This window comes from Bidens hawaiensis, unplaced genomic scaffold, assembly GCF_021521415.1.
Source record: "Bidens hawaiensis isolate Kalapana, Puna unplaced genomic scaffold, B.hawaiensis_p1.1 tig00025606_1, whole genome shotgun sequence".
In the NCBI taxonomy this organism is placed as follows: Eukaryota; Viridiplantae; Streptophyta; class Magnoliopsida; order Asterales; family Asteraceae; genus Bidens; species Bidens hawaiensis.
In genome coordinates, this window is record NW_027494100.1 from 244002 (window position 1) to 262535 (window position 18534).

The window sequence follows — 18534 nt, forward strand, 5'->3', positions numbered from 1 at the left end:
TCATCATCCAAAAATACAAAGGCGGCTCTTGGCGATGCGTGTGTGCGAAGTGCAAAGTGCTCCATCAAAGCGTCACATTGTGCCCGAGCCCGTGCACGTGCGCGTGCGCGTCGGGTGCTTCGCACCCTCCGCTAGGACTAGGGAGAGTGGGTGGCCACATAAGAACATTATCATGGGAAATGCCCTCCTTATAAAGTGATTTATATTTCTTCCTTTCTCCGATGTGGGATGGAGTCTCCTTACTCCATTCTCTAACATAAGCTCATTTTCATTCTTTACCTTATTTTACCTATTCTTTATACCATGAATATTTTTAGTCCTTAAGTTTTATTAGTTTGTCAAATTTGACCAAATTTTCGTGATGTTACATATTTCTTGGAGACCCATCATCAAATAAATCGACAACAAAATAAAGGTTACGATCTTCTATCAATTTATCTTGGAAATTCTTAATGAGCCCATAAAACTCCTTACCTTTGTATTGTTTTCGTTCCTCGATCAATATATCTGCACATTGTTTTGATGTAACATCATTTTCAAGTGGACTTTTCACAGTATTTATGACCTTCTTGATTTGACAAGGTTTCAACCCGGATTGACCAAGTTCTGACATCAGAGATTTGCAAGCCATTGAGTGGTGAGACTTCCCATGAGAACGATATTTGATTACTTTGGTTGGAATAAGAATCAACTCATGATTGTGTACATCGTTAAACATATCCACTATCCATTTGCCATCCTTACCTTTTGAAATCCGAATAAATGCCTCACATCCGGTCCTTAAATCCCTAAGACGTTTCTTAACATCCCCACTAGAGTTATTAGACTTTAAATCTTTAAACCCCTCTTTGTTGCATACATACATACTTTGATAAGGCTCACCGGTTGTCTTATTTTTAAAAGTCGTAAATTTACGTATTCCAAATCCATGTAAAAGGGCATAACGATTGTAGAACTCATACGCATCATCAGCACTATCAAAAACCATTCCCTTCACATTACTGTCTTCATTTTTATCAAACTGAGGATCGACATTCACATCATTATTTTCCTCTATTTCAACATCTGAATAGACAACTAGATCTTTTTGAATAGCTTCATGCTCTAATTGAGGTTGTAAATCCATTGTTTGTGTGTCCTATTTCAGAAAAAAAAATTACACATACAAATCCCAAATATTGGAACGATGAACAAATTAATATCCACTTCGTCCAATTATTGGAATGAGAACAATTATTAGACTAATTGAAAAATTAATATCAAAATAAGTTTAGTTGTTGCTGTGCGTTCACATGTGAAGATTTTAATCAATACACTAGAAAAAAGCAAAGAATATTAATCAATACTAATGAAGAACGGACATGTGAATAAAAACTCGATCTCTTTAATGGTTACCTGTGATTTATTCATGAAGAATGGATTTGATGGGACACCAAACTCGCATATGAATACAGAGATGAGCTATAATTGAATCAAAGCAAAATCAGGATCAGAGATGTGAAACCTGTCGTGGTGAATTTGAGAGTTTAGGGTTTTAAATGAGAGTTGCTAAATTAATGGAGAAGAAAAAAAAAATGAAAAGATAAAATAATACTAACCATCAAAACTACGTAGTTTTGGGGTTTCACATGTAAGGTTGGGTGTTTAACAGCCCCATACTCACTTCCCCCATCATATATATATATATATATATATATATATATATATATATATATATGTATATATATATATGTGAGGGTTATAGTAAAAAGAAGTAGTTTCCTAGGAGTACTAAAAATAAATCATAGTCATTGGATCATGTTAATCAATGGTTGAGATTTAAAATTATCAAAAACCGACATAGTTTCCTAGAATTACTCTTTCACCATTATAACAGACATAGTTTCCTAGAATTATTCTTTTACCATAGGTTTTAATGCCAAATGTCAAAAATCTATTGGTTCTTACCATTCGTAGGAAACTCTTTATTCTTGTTTGAAACATTTTCTATATATATATATAATTGAAAGAATTTTGGTTATGAACCAATTTCAAAATACTTTTCATATAATAATAGTTCTAAGTTACCACATGAAAATGATTTTTATAATTTTGAGGGAGCTTCTCGACTTTATCAAAATGACAACACATAAAAATAACGCGTTAACCTGTTCAATTTTGTGAATGTTTTGCTTAACTTGAGCATAATTTTGTATGACATGTTTCACACACTACATTTTAATCACCATTAAATGAAAAGCTAACGCTAACACAAATGTTTTAAATTTGATAAATGTTAGAAACATTGATAGGCCTGGAGGTAGCATGTCGAAAGTGTTCGTCGTATTTTCTTAAATTTTAATAGTTATGGGAAAAATAGTCAATTAGTCAAATCCCGAATGTTTTCATTGTTTCCAAAAAATGTCATTGAAAATAAATTCGAAACCTAAATCACGTTTAAAATTCTAATTTTCATTTGTTTGACATTTTCAAGTCAAAACTTTAAACATGTAACAAATTTGATGATAAATCCACTTGCATTCTTAAACTTTTAAAAATACTCATATTATCCATTTTTGACCACTAACAAATTTTGAGCCACATGTAGTTAACTTGTACCACACAATTTATTTACCAACTATTGGCCCGTAACAATCAAATTTAAGTTCCACAAAAAACCTGAATAATCATTGATAAAAAAACCAAAAAACTAACTATGATAAACTTTATTATATATGAAAGTGAATGGTATATATTATTATATTTTAACATATATAAAGTTTAGTAAATTAATTGAAAAAATAAATAGATAGATTTAAAGCATATATTTATAATTTATAGGAATATTTATTTTTATAAAAATGTATAGTATATATAATAAAATAAAATTTAAAGAAAAGTGAATAATTTAACCATGTTATAGATACAATATAAATGGAGTGTAAAAGAAAAGTGAATAATCTACATCTACATATTCTAATAAAGTAAAATAAATGTGGACACTTGTCATGTTTTGATTAATTCTCACAATTTTTTTCCCTCCAAAACTAATATATCCCAATATATGTAATAAATCAATAATGATTCACTTTTCTTTTACACTATATTTATATAATATCTATATATTTTTATAAATATAAATATTAACATATTATTTTACTATATATTTCAAAATACTTGGTGAATTTCAAAAATCAACAACAAATCATGTTTCTCAAATGAAAATTGTTTCGGATTTTTTGTGGAACTTAAATTTGATTTTATGGGTCAAAAGTTGATAAATAGATTGTTTGGTACAAGTTAACTGCATTTAGGTCAAAATTTGTACAAAAATGAAAATTTTGAATATTTTTAAAAGTTTGAGAATGCAAAATAGATTTATCATCAAATTTGTTATGGGTTCAAAGTGTTGACTTTAAAATGTCAAAAGTATTAAAGTTAGAATTTTAAACATGATTCGGGTTTCAAATTTATTTTTAAGGCATTTTGAGATTTGGCAAACGGACTATTTTTCCCTCAACTATTAAAATATAAAAAATGTTGCGAACATGTTCGACGTGCCACCCCCCATGCCTATCAATGCTTCTAACTTTTATCAAATTTGAAATATTTATGTCAGCATTAATTTTTCTTTCAATGGTGATCAGAACGTTGTATGGGAAGCATGCCATGCAAAACTATGCTCAAATGAATATTCACAAAATTGAATTGGTTAACATGTTATTTTTTATGTTGTCATTATGACAAAATCGAAAAGCCCTCTGAAACTTATCAAAATCTTTTTCATGGTATAGCTCAAAAAAACATGGCTCTTGAAGTACATCAATTGTTACAATTTAATGTTCTATTTTCCTTTGATGAGTGGTAAATTGATAAATATATCAATAAAGGTAACGCTCCTTTTGTATTTAGACTGAGTGGTTAGAACTACTGATGTGTTGTAAAACACACGCATTTTCCGCACCTTTTATCTACGTTATTATATTATATTTTATGTATTTTAACTTGTTTTATATAGGTTTTACATAGTTTTAACTATCTTGTAGGTTATGGGTGAAAGAAAGAAAGAAACCGGACTTTTCGAGGAGCTTACGGGTCTTTTACGCATATGATTTGAAGACGTAGCTCAAAGCCCGGCCCGATTACATGTTATACAAGCCCAAGCTACATTATATTATAATATATAAAAAAATAAACCCTAAGGTGGGCAGCCTGGTTCCGATCGCAGAAGGCAGCAAGGGAAGAAAGAAGAAAAGGTTTTGTGGTGGCTAGGTCTTGAGCTTGTAGCGGCTAGGGAAGGAAGAATGAGTCAAGGACAAGCCTCGGGATCATTCATCATCAGTTTTTACAGCCAAGGGCAGCCCGGAATCATCCATATCCTTTCATCTATTTCATTGTTCATACACTTTGATTTTCTTGTTCAATTAATCACTAGTTTTGCAATTGATTGAAAGATTGAATTGTTTATGAGTAGAATTGATTGTTGAACGATTATTATGATGATTGGTATGAAGTATTTAATGTTTTTATTGATGAATAGCTGCTGTCCAAACAATATGCTAGGCTAATCTTGTCGGTTCTACCTAGGAATAGGATGATAATTGCTAGTATTTGATGAGTTTTATGGATTGTTTGATTAATAGACCTTAATTGTTATTGTAAAGTTTAATTTAGACATGAAATAGGTTGTGTTTAAGGGCTGGAAATTTTGGTAATTCATTGCATAAACTCCTTGCGTTGGTTGGTTAGTTTTGTATTGATTGATCGGTGCTTGTTTGATTCTAGACTTTGTGTTTAGGGTTTGTTTGCGGTAGGAACAACCGTAGGGTTTTGTTGCATGAATTTGAGGTTAAAGTACATCGGTTAAACACCTTCTTAGAGACCGAGAGGTGATAAGAAGTTAGGGTTGTCTCATTGCCTTTGCATGCTAGAATAAGAGTTGCGCGAGAGCGAGTTCGTTTCTTGTCAGGTTTAGGTGTTTTGAGCGACTAGTTGATCTATTTTGGTTTAAATTAAATTGTTCCTCTATCCTTGGTTGTGTAATATTCATTATCATTAAGGTCAAGTGTTGGTGAGACCGAGAGGTGAGTCAGCATTAGAACACGTTAACAATTGTTTCCCGGTTTGGTCGTTTTAGCCGATTAAGAGCAGTTAGGGTTTATTGAGTGAGACCGAGAGGTGATCCAGTGAGCCTGAGCGATCCTTAGTCGTGTCATCTTTAGGGACCGGTGTCTAGATATCATTCAATCCATTAGCTTGTTAGGCCTACAGTTTGATTCAAACCTAGGTAGACGTTTTTCTCCATCCAAAGTCAACACAGTTAGTTTGTCGTTAAGTTTTCTATTTTTGGTAACTTTTGTCAATCAGTCTAGTTAGTCCAGTTAAGTAATAAAAAATCAAAAATCAATTAAATATTATTCTAAGGTAGGTCTTGTCTAGGGTTAGTAATCATTAGCGTTCTTACGTGTCCACATGTTCGATAGTCAGATTTCCTAGGTCTATACTACTTGCGATCGGCACACTTGCCGGTTGTGTGTGGTTTTAGGATTTTCGTTTTATATTTAAAGCTTAGTTTTGAGGGTTATTCTTTTAGACATATCCAACGCACATCAACTACAATCCTATGATAAGCTTTATTTCCGAAATTGATTCATAACCAAAAGTCTTTCAATTATACATATATGGCACCGATAATGAATTTTTCAATAGAAAGAAGCATTCTCGGGTACGTTTTTGCACGGACATTTTTTTATTAAGTTCATTTAAAAAAATCATTTTGTGATATATATAAATAAAATCAATTTATGTACACATTATATATATACAATCATAGATGTAATACATTTTTTTCATATACGCTATGTAATTATTTTTTTACTTATAATTTTATAATTTGAATTATCCCGTGTGTGACACGGGCTCTAAAACTAGTTATTAATATATGACATAGTTATTAGTTTGGAGGGAAAAAATTATAAGGTTTAACCACAAAGTGACACGTATCCATATTTATTTTACTTTATTAGAATAGGAAGATTTAACCCTTGAAAATTGCGGGCCTTTGCTAAACGTCTGGCTCGCACTACCCTAGGGTTGGCCAAGTTGTTTACATGTTACTAAAACTCCAAATCTATTAAGAAATGATAACAATATGTATGTGTGTTAATAAAACCGAGAAATCTTTTGATGAGAAAAATATTGTTAACTAATACTTCAATTATATATTTTGTTTAATGGTTAAAGTAAAATCAAACATGAATAGTATAAAAAATTTCTTAATTTTCTATTATGTTAAAAGGGTAAAAATACTTTATAAAAATCAAATAGAATTTTTATTCTAAAATTTATTACAATCCTACTCATTTCCTTTTTGCATTAAAATATTATGTTAATACGTAAATAGTAGTAGCTTATAGCTTATAACTTTATTGGTGAAAGAATCATTTCCATTATTACTTCATCTTCACAACATACCTTATCCTTTTCACAGTATAATCGGTTCAACCGGCCGGTACGTACCGGTTTTTAAAACATTACTCTTCGGTCACCGGAAAATTTTCCGACTTGTCTTTTTCATTTTTTTCCCTCCTAGTTCTACTACTTTGTCAACAATAGATTGAAAGGTCAAACTGCCATAACGATGCCAACTATCCGGTGGTTCCAACGTGCCCCCGAAAAAGCCGTGCCCCAGCCGGGTTTCCGGCTTGCACCACCCTAGAGCCGGCCATGTGTATGATTAAAGAAAATATTACGTAACTCACGGTGTTTAGAGTCAAACAAAAATGATGATTTGTAATTAGACTGAACTAGCCTATATACACGTGTGACACACGACCTCTAAACAGTAATTTTAAAACATGTGTTAATAAATTATACTACTATTCTGAATATACAAATAGATAGTTAATCATTGTATTATATTTGATAGACATGCACAAATCGGGTTCAACTGGAAAACCCGAACCGGTTCGAAACCGGTTTTTTCACACCGGGTTGTAAAATGGAACCGGTTCCAATCAAGAACCGGTTCGGTTCCCGACCCGAACCGATGCCCAGATATGCTAACTTTTAAGAACCGGGTAGGGTATGAACCGGAACCGGTTTTTACGTAAAAACCGGTTCCACCGGTTTTTTTTGAAATTTAAATATTGTAGCCGTTAGGAACCGGTTCCAACGGCTATATAGCCATTTTTGACCGTTGGAACCGGTTTTTTAACTACAAATAGGTTATTTTCTTACTATAAATAGCAAGGTTTGTTTGTGTACTTGTTAAACCAATTCCAAAACTATAAAACACACTCCAAATCACAATTAACCTTAAACCGACAACAAATGGCAACTAATGATGACGTTGTTATGGTGATCGAAACAACAAGATGCCCCGATGTTTGGGTTCATTACGATTTGTGTCTCATGACCGACTCACATGAGTTGGCACGTTGCAAATATTGCTCGAAGTTTCTTAAAGCAGGGTCCAACTCGACATTACGAAAACATACGAATAAGTATTGTCGAGAGAAAAGAAGGTTGGAAGCTAAAAAAACGGAAGTGGGAGAGTCGTCCGGCTCTACAACCCAAAAATAAGTATTCCCGGATTAAAACGACGGACTTTGTTTTTTATGTTTTAGTTGTTATGTTTAGTATCGTTTATGTTTTAATAATGTTTGTAATAGTTATTTTTTAAATAAATAAAATGTTCGTCGTTATTAAAAAAGTAACAAAAATTAATCATGAGTAACAAAAGTAATTATAATAAAACAAATCAAAACTAAATATTAGTTGAACAAGTTACAAATAATTTTACCAAAACAAATAATTACAACTCTTCTTCGTCTTCATTCTCGTCTTCACCCTCGTCTTCGTTATCGGAAGAAACCCCGTCCTCCGCCTCCTCATCATGAATATGACGCTCTATTGGTATTTCGTCTTCAAAGTTCGCCTTGTGTTGTACACGATCCACCGCATCCAAATGGTCCTTTAGGCAAATGCAAACCTCTAGAGACTCGGGAGTTAGTTTTGTTCTTCGCATAGATAACACCCTCCCACTAAGAGAAAAAACCGATTCGGAAGCAACCGTTGAGGCTTGTACGGCAAGCAAATCACGAGCCATGGCGGATAGAATGGGAAATTCGTTTTGTTTACCTTTCCACCAAGCCAACAAATCAATATTGCGAATTTCGTCGACCGTTGCGCCCTCAACATAGTTTGCTCCACTATATCGACCAAGTTCGCTACTTGGTGTGTTTCCTCTTTGCCTCTTAGATGCCGATTCACGAATCCCATTCATCAAGTTTATAAGTGGGTCATTGCACAGCCTACTAGTTGTTGTTTTTTTCACAAAAGACGATCTCGTGCTTGGACCATACATTTGAAAATAATGGTCATAAAGGTCTTGAAGGTTTTTGTTGAACTTGTCCTTCGCTTCCGTCGACAACTTCGGGTCAATCTCGTGCATACCTAATTTGTCGAATATTTCCTCAATCGTTGTTTCAACCCCATTAACATTCCAATAGGGGTTTAATGCGGCGGCACAAGTAAAGACCGGCGGTATGTTTTCAAAATATTTTATGAACTTTTCTTTCATCACCGCAACAATATTTTCGAAGAGTTTGTTCTTCTCCGCAAAGCTTTTAAAAACACAAGACATATAGTACAATTCTTGCAAAACCCAACAACTAGTAGGGTAATAGACTCCCGATAATTTTGTTGTTGACTTTTTGAACACGTCAAGATACTCCAACAAATAACCGACTTGGACCCAAACACTTTCCGGAAACATATCGGCCTCGCGTTCTTCAACAAGATTGTTATGAAAAGCTTGTAAAGTTTGGCGTTGGGCAAAAGCACACTTTAACATATGACAAGTTGAGTTCCAACGGGTTGGAACGTCCCAATTCGGCCTCAAATACTTTCTTTCAACCGACTTGCAATAGTTCTTATATTCAACATGTCTTCTTTTACCACTTTTGAAGACATCTTGTAACATAAGTCTAAAGTATTTTAAATCATCACAAATGTTTTCATTGTCAAGACCTATTTGAACAACCAAGTTGATGATATGTGCAACACATCGGACATGAAAAAAATCCCCGAAACAAGGTGGTGAATATTTAATGATAAATTTTTCAGCCGCCTTAGTATTGTTTGAAGCGTTGTCAAACGAAATCGAAAATATTTTATTTCTCAAGTTGTAAGTCGTTATAACTTCATCAAGTAATTCAAACAATTTTTCGGCGGTATGTGGGAACGGGAAGTTTTCAAAAGCGATGGTGCGTTTCATCAATTGCCATGTCACCGGATCAACCCAATGAGCGGTGACACATATGTATGATTCGGGCAACCCGTGTGGTGCCGACCAAACATCGGTAGTTAAACTAACCATGGCTTCTAAAGAATGAAAAGACTCGATTAACTCTTTTTTAGCACACTCCCACAACCTGATACAATGACGTCTTAAGGTAGTACGACTTACATGTGTGTATCTCGGTTGTAGAGTTTCGTGAATCAACGACGTCAACTCCGAGTCATCAAAGTGGTTAAACGGCAAACCTCGTTGAATAACGAACTTTGCCATTCTATCTTGAACTTGAGTCGTGTTGTAACGAAATAGTGTACCATCTTTACCCAAGTCAATTTGATCGGTCGTGCCAATCCCTTTCAACGCCTTGCAATATGGCTTCTCGATGTGCTTTCTCAAAGTAGAGTTGGAATCGTGCTTTAATATTGAACCACATAGTTTGCAACGAGCCTTTTGATAACCTTCGTCATCCACAATCAAATCCCAATTCTTCCATATGTCTTGGTTGCGGTTATGGTTGACTACCGTAACAACCCTTGGGTCATCCGTAACAGGAACGGGGGCAACAAAAGCACTCTTCTTAGCCTTCTTGTTAGTTTTTTTGATGGGTGCCATAATAATATTTAGTTGGATGGTCGGGTAAAGGAACGAGTTTGCTAAAGGAGTAGTATTTTAGTTTGTTTTTGAGTTTGGTGGTAAAACAAGTGGCGGAAACAAGTTATATATAGGTTTGGGCATCAAAAACCGGTTCCAACGGCTATATTACCGTTGGAACCGGTTCCAACGGATCTATTGTCTCAAAAACCGGTTCCAACGGCTATATTACCGTTGGAACCGGTTCCAACGGCTAATTGGTGTCTAAAAAACCGGTTCCAACGGCAATATTACCGTTGGAACCGGTTCCAACGGCTAGTTTGACTTTTGTTTGACCCTTCAAAAAAAACCCGTCGGAACCGGTTTTTCCAGGTACGAACCGAACCGGTTCCAATTAAGAACCGGGTAGGAACCGGGTTGGAACTGATACTGACATACAAATAGGAGAACCGGGTACGATTTTCGGGTACAAAAATACCCAAACCGGGTATTGTACCAACCGGGTTGGAACTGGAACCGGTTCCGGTTCGGTTCCACCAGTTAGGTTCCGGAACCGGTTTTTTTGTGCACGTCTAATATTTGAGTGCAAGAGTCATATTACCGAAAAGTGGAAACTATTTGGCATCATAAGCTATAACTTTATTTTGTTGCTCCTATTATCATTAAAACGATAATAAATAACACGTTAGCATACAAAATATGAATGAATAATTTAACGACGCTTAATATGTAACGTCCACGTTTTATTAAATAAATGATAAATAAAATAAGTCGGTTTGTTTTAATTTATAGTGTCGAGAAATGTTAATTTAGATTAATTAAATACTATGTAGAGGATGGATAACATAACAGAAGGTTATTAGATTTAAGCATGTTTATGGACCTAAAAGCCTTTGGACTTTGCCTATTTAAACCCCTAAAATCCTAATTTATCCTTTTCCTTATCATTTCACCATCACCATCCCAATCATTAGTATCATTTCAAATAACACCAACAAGATAAGTATTATGTTCATTTCGTTCGATTACTCGTTAAAATTATTAGCTTATATAACCAAGTCGTTATATAACCAAGTCGAACCTACATATATGAATCAACACAAACAAACTGTGATAAACAAGCTTCTTACAACCCAATGCAAGTAACAATTATATGATACTAAGCGAGTAATACAAATAATAACACAAAGTTGCAAGGTTCTGAGGAGAGCCGCAGCCGTCACGGAGGCTCGGTGTAGACGGGTTTCGACGGAACCCGGACCTCCTATAACGGCTTGGACCAAAACCCAGCTCGAAACCAGATCTGAGTTCAGGCCAGGTGCAATCCCGATAGGCAGATAGCATGCACGAAACCCTAGAATACGGCCTGCTTGGACCCGATCCGAACCTGTTAAAACGCTGTGTGTGGACTGATAAAATTTCGCGCGAAATCCGGATGCGAAAAAGTTCAGGCGAAAAAGGTCAAGCGAAAAAGTTCAGGTGAAAAAGTTTAAGCGAAAGTCCCTATGCGAAGCTGGTGGCCGGCGGCTGGGGTGGTCGTTGTGGTGTCGCCGGAAAAAGGAAAGGAGACCGAGGGATGGTGGTGGCGGCCTTAGGTGTGAGAGGAAAGAAGAAGATGGGGCTAGGGTTAAAGTGGAAGGGTGGGGGTGTTGGTGATGGTTATATAATAATAATAATAATAATAATAATAATAATCATAATAAATAATAATACTTGCTATAATTATAATAAAAGTATGATAAGGAAGGAATAAGAAACCAGATGAGACCCGACTCGTCTAACGAACTCGAACTTGCTTAAAGACATTAACTTATTAACACGAGATGAATATAAACTATAACGAAACAAGAATAATATATATATATGTAAATGATGATAATAAATAAGGATTTAAAATATATTAAATTAATATGAACGGTTAAGGGGGATTACATGTCGGTTCGGTTAACTTAAAAGCTAATCCCGCTAACTTTAAAAATGGATGACAATTGCTTATAGAGAATTAATACGTGTACATTATTAAACAGTTAGCCGGGCACAGCTCAGGAAGGGAACTATAATTAACGGTGAACGTAACAGGATTCAAGTGAGTTCTAGCCCCCTTTTATGTGTTATGTTTTCGGAGCTGTGTGCATACTACAATGTGTTTAGATTATACACTTAACTTAAATGGTAAGTGTATATTAGATATATGTTTGTGTATGAATGTGAATGTTATGGATTGATTAACTAGTATGCACGTATTGTTATATTAGTTATGATTAAAGGAATTAGAAAGGAAATGTAATGGAGTTAGAATGGTATGATATGTTAGAGGGCACCGGGCCCTAATAATAACTGAGGTATGTAGGGCACTGGACCCTTATAATATCCAAGGTAAGTGAGGACCGGATCTTTATAGTATCTGAGGTATGTTGTCAGTAAGAAGTATGAATATATGAATGTATGTATGTATGATTGATTAATAAAGGAACAGGTAAGTATTAATACGTATCTTCGGACGCGTATTGGTAAGTAAGTGAATGTAATGTATGTTAATTAACTAGAACTCACTCAGCGTAGCTGACTTTTAGTATGCACGCAGGCAAGTAGAAAGAGGCAAGTTGCTTGATGAGAACACGTGGCAATAAGAGGAAGACTGGCATCGCTATGAAGAAGACACCCGTGTCGTTTACGTTTTATGTTTCAGACTTATGTAATGTTATTTTAAGACAAGATGTTTATGATATGTATGAATGAATGACTTTTAATTCCGTGAAATGTTTTAATTAACTCTGATTTTAGGAATTATGTGAATAAATAAATCCAACCAGCGAGAAAGTAGGGTTCCCGGGTTGGGGGCCTTACAGGTTGGTATCAGAGCATAAGTTCGAGAGAATAAGCATCCTACATGCTTAGACTCGAACAGAGAATGGGACGAAAAGAAGAAAGAAAGAAGATGCCGGTCAGAGAATGCCATGTGTCACTCAAGCAAGCTTAAGACGTGAATCCCTTACGTATAACGTAGGGATAAGTAAGGAAAGTTATATAAATTGTTAGTGATAGAATTGCTTGTTTATATGTGAATGTTTGATGTTCTAATTGCTTTAAGTAGAACCAAGCACAAAAAGACTCACGAAAGGGAATGTATAGGACACAGAAAGTAGCGTGAGAAGCTAATCCCAGCTGGCCACTATTATTACCTGCAGCTTTACTATCCTTGTACTAAATAGTTCCTCACGTGACGATGTTTGTGTTTTTCCTTTAGAATTCAAATGGCTGGTGCTAAGACTACTAAGCAATGGGGACGCAAGGGACGCCGTGGTAGGCCACGTTTTAACCAAGTACCCTCTGAGGAACCCGTTAATGAGCATAGTGAAGAACGAAGCAGGACTGTGAGAGAAGAAGAGCAACAACTCGATCCTGCTATTCAAGCTGCGATTACTCAAGCTGTTGTTGCTGCAGTGAAGAAGAAGTCATTGTATTTATGATGGCAAACTTTATTGTACCAATAAATCCTGCAATACAAAACAAAAGCACAAACTTTCGGTCTTTATTTGTCTTGTTATTCAAAATTATTTTAAAAAAAAATATATTATTAGAAAGCTTGGTGTGACGAGTTTTCTAACCCACAATCACCATAAACTCAGGGTCCTGTGACTCATCTAAGAACTTGTAGACGGTCATGATCGACTCAAGCTCGATATTAAGCACCTGGTTAAACTTAGGGTGACATGATCAATGCTTGCTAGAGAAGTACTTGATTTTCACGTTCGATATTCGAAAGCATTTCTCCAAGCCTATAAAAATAAAAATATTTTCTCACTACCAACAATCAAGTGTATCAATGGCCAAAATTCAAACGCACATTCTTTTTCATGAAAGTGTAGGCTTCAAATTCAAACGCACATTACAAAATCAAACCTTTGATTAGATTATTAGATTCTTGAAGCCGGTATGCTCGTTTCGTCACATCTCAAACTTTTTCATTAAATCATCATTCCTATAATTAGCTTCTATCAAAGACTTTCTAGCCTCTTCAATCTCCTGTTTTTGATTTAACATCAAAGCCTGAACAAATTTACGGACCAAGTTAGCCACCACCATTGAATCGATTTATTCTGTTTTACGGATCAAAGCATGTATTTGATTTATTCTATGTGGTAAGAAAGAAGATGCTATAAACCTAATATTACAAGTATCTTATAGGCTTATTGCGTGTTCTAAAAGCCGAAATAAGTTGATGATGATTTGCTTTGTTTGAGATAAGTTGTTTTCAATAATCAGCAAAGAGGCTTGCCAATTTCAAACTGATTATCCTCATGGAACAACAACAACAACAACAACAATCTATCGATCATATAAATCTACAATCACCAAATCAATTTTTGACTCAAGTTAGCCCCCAAATTTATTAAAAGTAGCATTATTTGAAACAAATATATTTATAGTAATGAAATCACTATGCACCACACTGAAATAGGAACATGAGCACAAAATGTCAAAAGCTGAACACAAAAATCAAATAACTCTGGAATGGAATTTAATACAAATTTAAAGTCATTTATGTGAATTGAGATTTGGACATATGTCAAACTATAGAATAACAACTTATTAAACTCAGAAAGAAGAAAAAAAAAAAAGAAAGAAAGCATGCATTCAAAAATAAAGAGAGAAATTCCAAATCTTCTTCACGTGCCATAGTAATCTACATCTTAACATCTATTAAAACTCCAGCATGCAGCTCTCGTAGCTCGGTTGGTTAGAGCACCCGTTTAGTAAGCGGGAGGTCTTGAGTTCGACTCTCAACGAGAGAAATTTACCTTTTCCTTCAATACAACATAATTTATAATTAGTTGTTCCAGTCAACCTTCTGATCGCCATTCGTAATTAGTTGTTCCAGCAAGTTATCTTCTTTATTATTATAAAACCAATTTGTTCATAGTAAATCAACAACTCCAGATATACATACTTCAGGCATCAATCAGTACACTACACTCCAACTATGCTCTTCATCACCATTAAGCCAAAACATAGCTAGCTAGCTATACCATTCATGCCCACCAAGTGCTCGACCTAATGCCAGCAACCCGGTAAAACCAGTTTGGCCAGTTAAGTTCATGTTAATACATGTATGAGGATCCGGAACCTACTGCGAATGCTCTTACGCTTGACGGATTTTCTTGATAATGTTTTCAAAGTGTTTTTTGTTTATGTTCGTTCGTTTATTAAACAAACGAGCTTCCTACCAAAAGATTTTTGTTTATTCGAGATTTTGAATGATATACTGTTTGAATGATAATATTTCTCCCTCCATGAACAAGATTTGTTGTAAATCGGTTAACCGGATCAATGAAATACTCCGTCCAACAACATTTATATCCGACATTCAATCGTTTCTAGGCGTAGGAAAGCTAGACCATGCGGTCAATGTCGCACTTTCTCACCCGGTTCACTTCCATCATTCTCCTTATGTCAAACTTTTGGATCTTTGCATTGATAAACAAGCCTATAGTCAAGCCCGTATGGTGCACGAACATCTGTATACAAACGGGTTTCGTTCAAATTTACATGTGAATACCAAATTGGTTATATTATATTCTAAATTCGGTGACATGAAAAGCGCCTGTGAAGTGTTTGATGTAATGCCTGAGAGAAGTGTGGTTTCTTGGACCGCGTTGTTATCGGGTTATGCTCGGAATGGTTATGATAAGGAAGCTGTGGAGGTGTTCGTTGGCTTGCGCCGGGCTGGTGTGAAGGCTAATCAGTTTACTTACGCGAGTACTTTGAGTGCGTGTACAAGGTTGATGTCTTTAAATTATGGTTTGCAGATTCAAGGGTGCATTCACAAGGGGAGGTTTCTTTATGATTCTTTTTTGCAATGTGCATTGATTGAATTGCATTCTAAGAGTGGTGACATCAAGGATGCTTGTTACTTCTTTGACATGATGTCGGTTAAAGACTTGGTTTCTTGGAATTCGATGATTGGCGCATTTGCTGGTCGAGGCAAATGCGATGATGCAATTCAAATATTCCGGTTGATGTTTCGTGATGGTATGTTATTTCTTTAAAATAAAAGTGTTAATTTTTTTTCAGTTTTTTAATAATTTTTTTACAGGTATGACTCCCGACAACTTCACGTTGGCAAGCGTTCTCATGGCGTGTGCTCGAAGTAATGATCTCACAAATGTCACGCAGCTACACGGGTTTGTTTTAAAATTAGGGTTTGGATCATAAAACAGTTTAAGCGGGTCACTTATTAACGCGTATTCAAAAAGCGGAAGTGTGAGAAGTACAGATCAAATATACAAAAGCATGACTAACAAAGATACAATATCCTGCACTGCATTAATAGTAGGATATGCTCAGGAAGGTAGTAACTGTAACACCATGGAAGCCATGAATCTTTTCATTGAGTTGCGACAAGCACTCGTGAATGTTGACAGTTTAATATTATGCTCCATGATCAACATTTGTGCCAACACAGCATCATTAGGTTTAGGAAAACAAATGCATGCTCTTTCTTTGAGATGCTTGCCTTTGCATGATGTACCCATGAGCAATGCTCTTATTGACATGTACTCAAAATGTGGTGAAATCATAGACGCACGTCAAGTCTTTGATAAAATGAGTGAGAGAAATATTATCTCATGGACCTCGTTAGTTGCTGGATATGGGAAACATGGATATGGGAATAAGGCAATTGAACTTTACAAACAAATGGTGGATGAAGGATTGGAACCGAACGGTATTACATTCTTGTCACTTTTATTTTCATGTAGCCACAATGGTTTGACTGGTGAGGGAAGACAATTCTTTAGTAGTATGGTTAATAAATATAATATAACGCCTCAAGAAAAACATTATTCGTGTATGGCTGATTTATTAGCACGTGGAGGTGAGTTAGAAGAAGCTTGTAATTTAGTAAATAATATGCATATGAAGCCAAACGCTTCGGTTTGGGGTGCAATTCTTGGGGCATGTAGTGTACATGGAAATGTTGCAATAGGGGAAGTTGCAGCGAGACATCTGTTTGATTTGGACCCTAGGAAATCGGTCAACTATGTGGTTTTGGCTGGCATTTATGCAGCAGCTGGGTTGTGGGATGGTGCTTGGGATACAAGGAAGTTGATGATGGTTGGAAACTTGCAGAAGAAGCAATCTGGATGCAGTTTTGTTCAATCAACTAGCAAGAAGCTTTTGCTTTCGTAACCGAAGCGAAAGTTGTCAGTGTTTCAGGTAAAGTTTTCTAAAGCTTTATGTTACAAGAAAGCATAGTTTTACGTCACTTTTACTTATAAATATATATATATATATGGAATATATACGCACACACATAAAGGGATTTTTCTTGAGTCTGGATGATTGATGTTGAATAACATTGTTACTAGGCTAATGCAGCCATCATTAGAGGCGGTGATTCGGTTGCAGCCGTGGAAAAGGTTGGGTTGGCCGAAAAAATGAGCCGTATCGACAGTCGCAGTGCTAGCTTGGGGCTTCTAGCAGGAAAGATGCTGCTGCTAAACCGTTTTGACCAACACTCGGCCCGACTGGACCTGCCCATTTTTTCAGGCATAATGGAAAAGGATATTATTATCGAACAAAAATACGATACCATAATTATTAAGGAACAATTTTGATATGTGGGCTGCATTATTTGGGGCTTCAGGATTGATTCAGTTTGTAGGAATAAGCTGGAAAAGAAAAGACAAGAGAAGCATAAAGTGCAATTGATGTGTTGAAGCTTTTAGTTGGTTGATTAGTCTTTAAAATGTTATATTAATGTTCTTTGAATGAATATGGTACATTAATAAATATATAAGGTGCTTTCATGTTTGGCATGCTGACACATTATAATTAATGCAACCTGCTCACCAAAAGTTACACTTCCTTACATTCAATAATATTTTCAATTTTTATTATAAAATATACCATAAGTTTAGTATTATTGTTTAACAAAATTTTATCATTATATAGGGTTATATTTCATATTTGGGAGAAGGAAACACATCCAAACCCGAAATTAAATTAATTATTGTTATATATAATAATTACTAAGTTTGGTGCCGCCAAGTGTCGATTGGGCCACTTGACGGCATCATATGTTCATATTGGTCATTAAATTTTGTTTTTTTTTGTTTTAGCTATTTTCCTGTATGGTGACGAACATAACAGAAACCGAACAAAATCGTGTAGACTCACAGCCTCATCGACTGGCACTATAACGAAGTTTTACTGACCAACGCCACCCTATTGGTCCACCTCTAATTTTATATGTTTTTTTTTATTTTTGTTTTTATAGTTCTGGTATCATAACACACTTAACCGAAACCGACCGAATTCGCGTCGACTTACCACCTCAACGCCTGGGGCCAACAACGCTTGGGTTTATTATCATCTGGGTTTACCGACCTACCCGGCGCGTAAAACACTAGTTAGTTAAATAAAATTTTTTGATCCTATTTACCCGAATTTGATGACCTTATCGAGTATAACAAAAACACTAAAGTCCAAAAGAGTTTACATCATAAAACAACTTAAAGGAAGCTCAACCCGGCCTAAATTATAAATTTTTTCCAACATTTAAAACTAGTTTTTGTTTAACAAAAAACTTAAAACAAATAATTAAAGACTATGGATAATACGAATCTTGTTTGCTGTTCGCGGGTCTAACTTGACACAAA

General features: G+C 35.2%; 1 protein-coding gene, 1 non-coding gene and 1 pseudogene across 2 annotated transcripts; 2 read left to right on the forward strand and 1 right to left on the reverse strand.

Moving 5' to 3' along the window:
* Positions 1-364: 364 nt before the first annotated feature.
* LOC143571897 (protein FAR1-RELATED SEQUENCE 8-like) lies at positions 365-1126 on the reverse strand. Its single transcript, XM_077057207.1, has one exon. The coding sequence runs from the start codon at positions 1124-1126 to the stop codon at positions 365-367; it is 762 nt and encodes a 253-aa protein (XP_076913322.1).
* Positions 1127-14593: 13467 nt separating this feature from the next.
* On the forward strand, positions 14594-14667 carry TRNAT-AGU (transfer RNA threonine (anticodon AGU)). Its single transcript has one exon. It is a non-coding gene; the product is annotated as a tRNA-Thr (tRNA).
* A 495-nt stretch (positions 14668-15162) lies between these two features.
* Positions 15163-17062, forward strand: LOC143571889 (pentatricopeptide repeat-containing protein At3g20730-like; annotated as a pseudogene).
* Positions 17063-18534: the final 1472 nt, after the last annotated feature.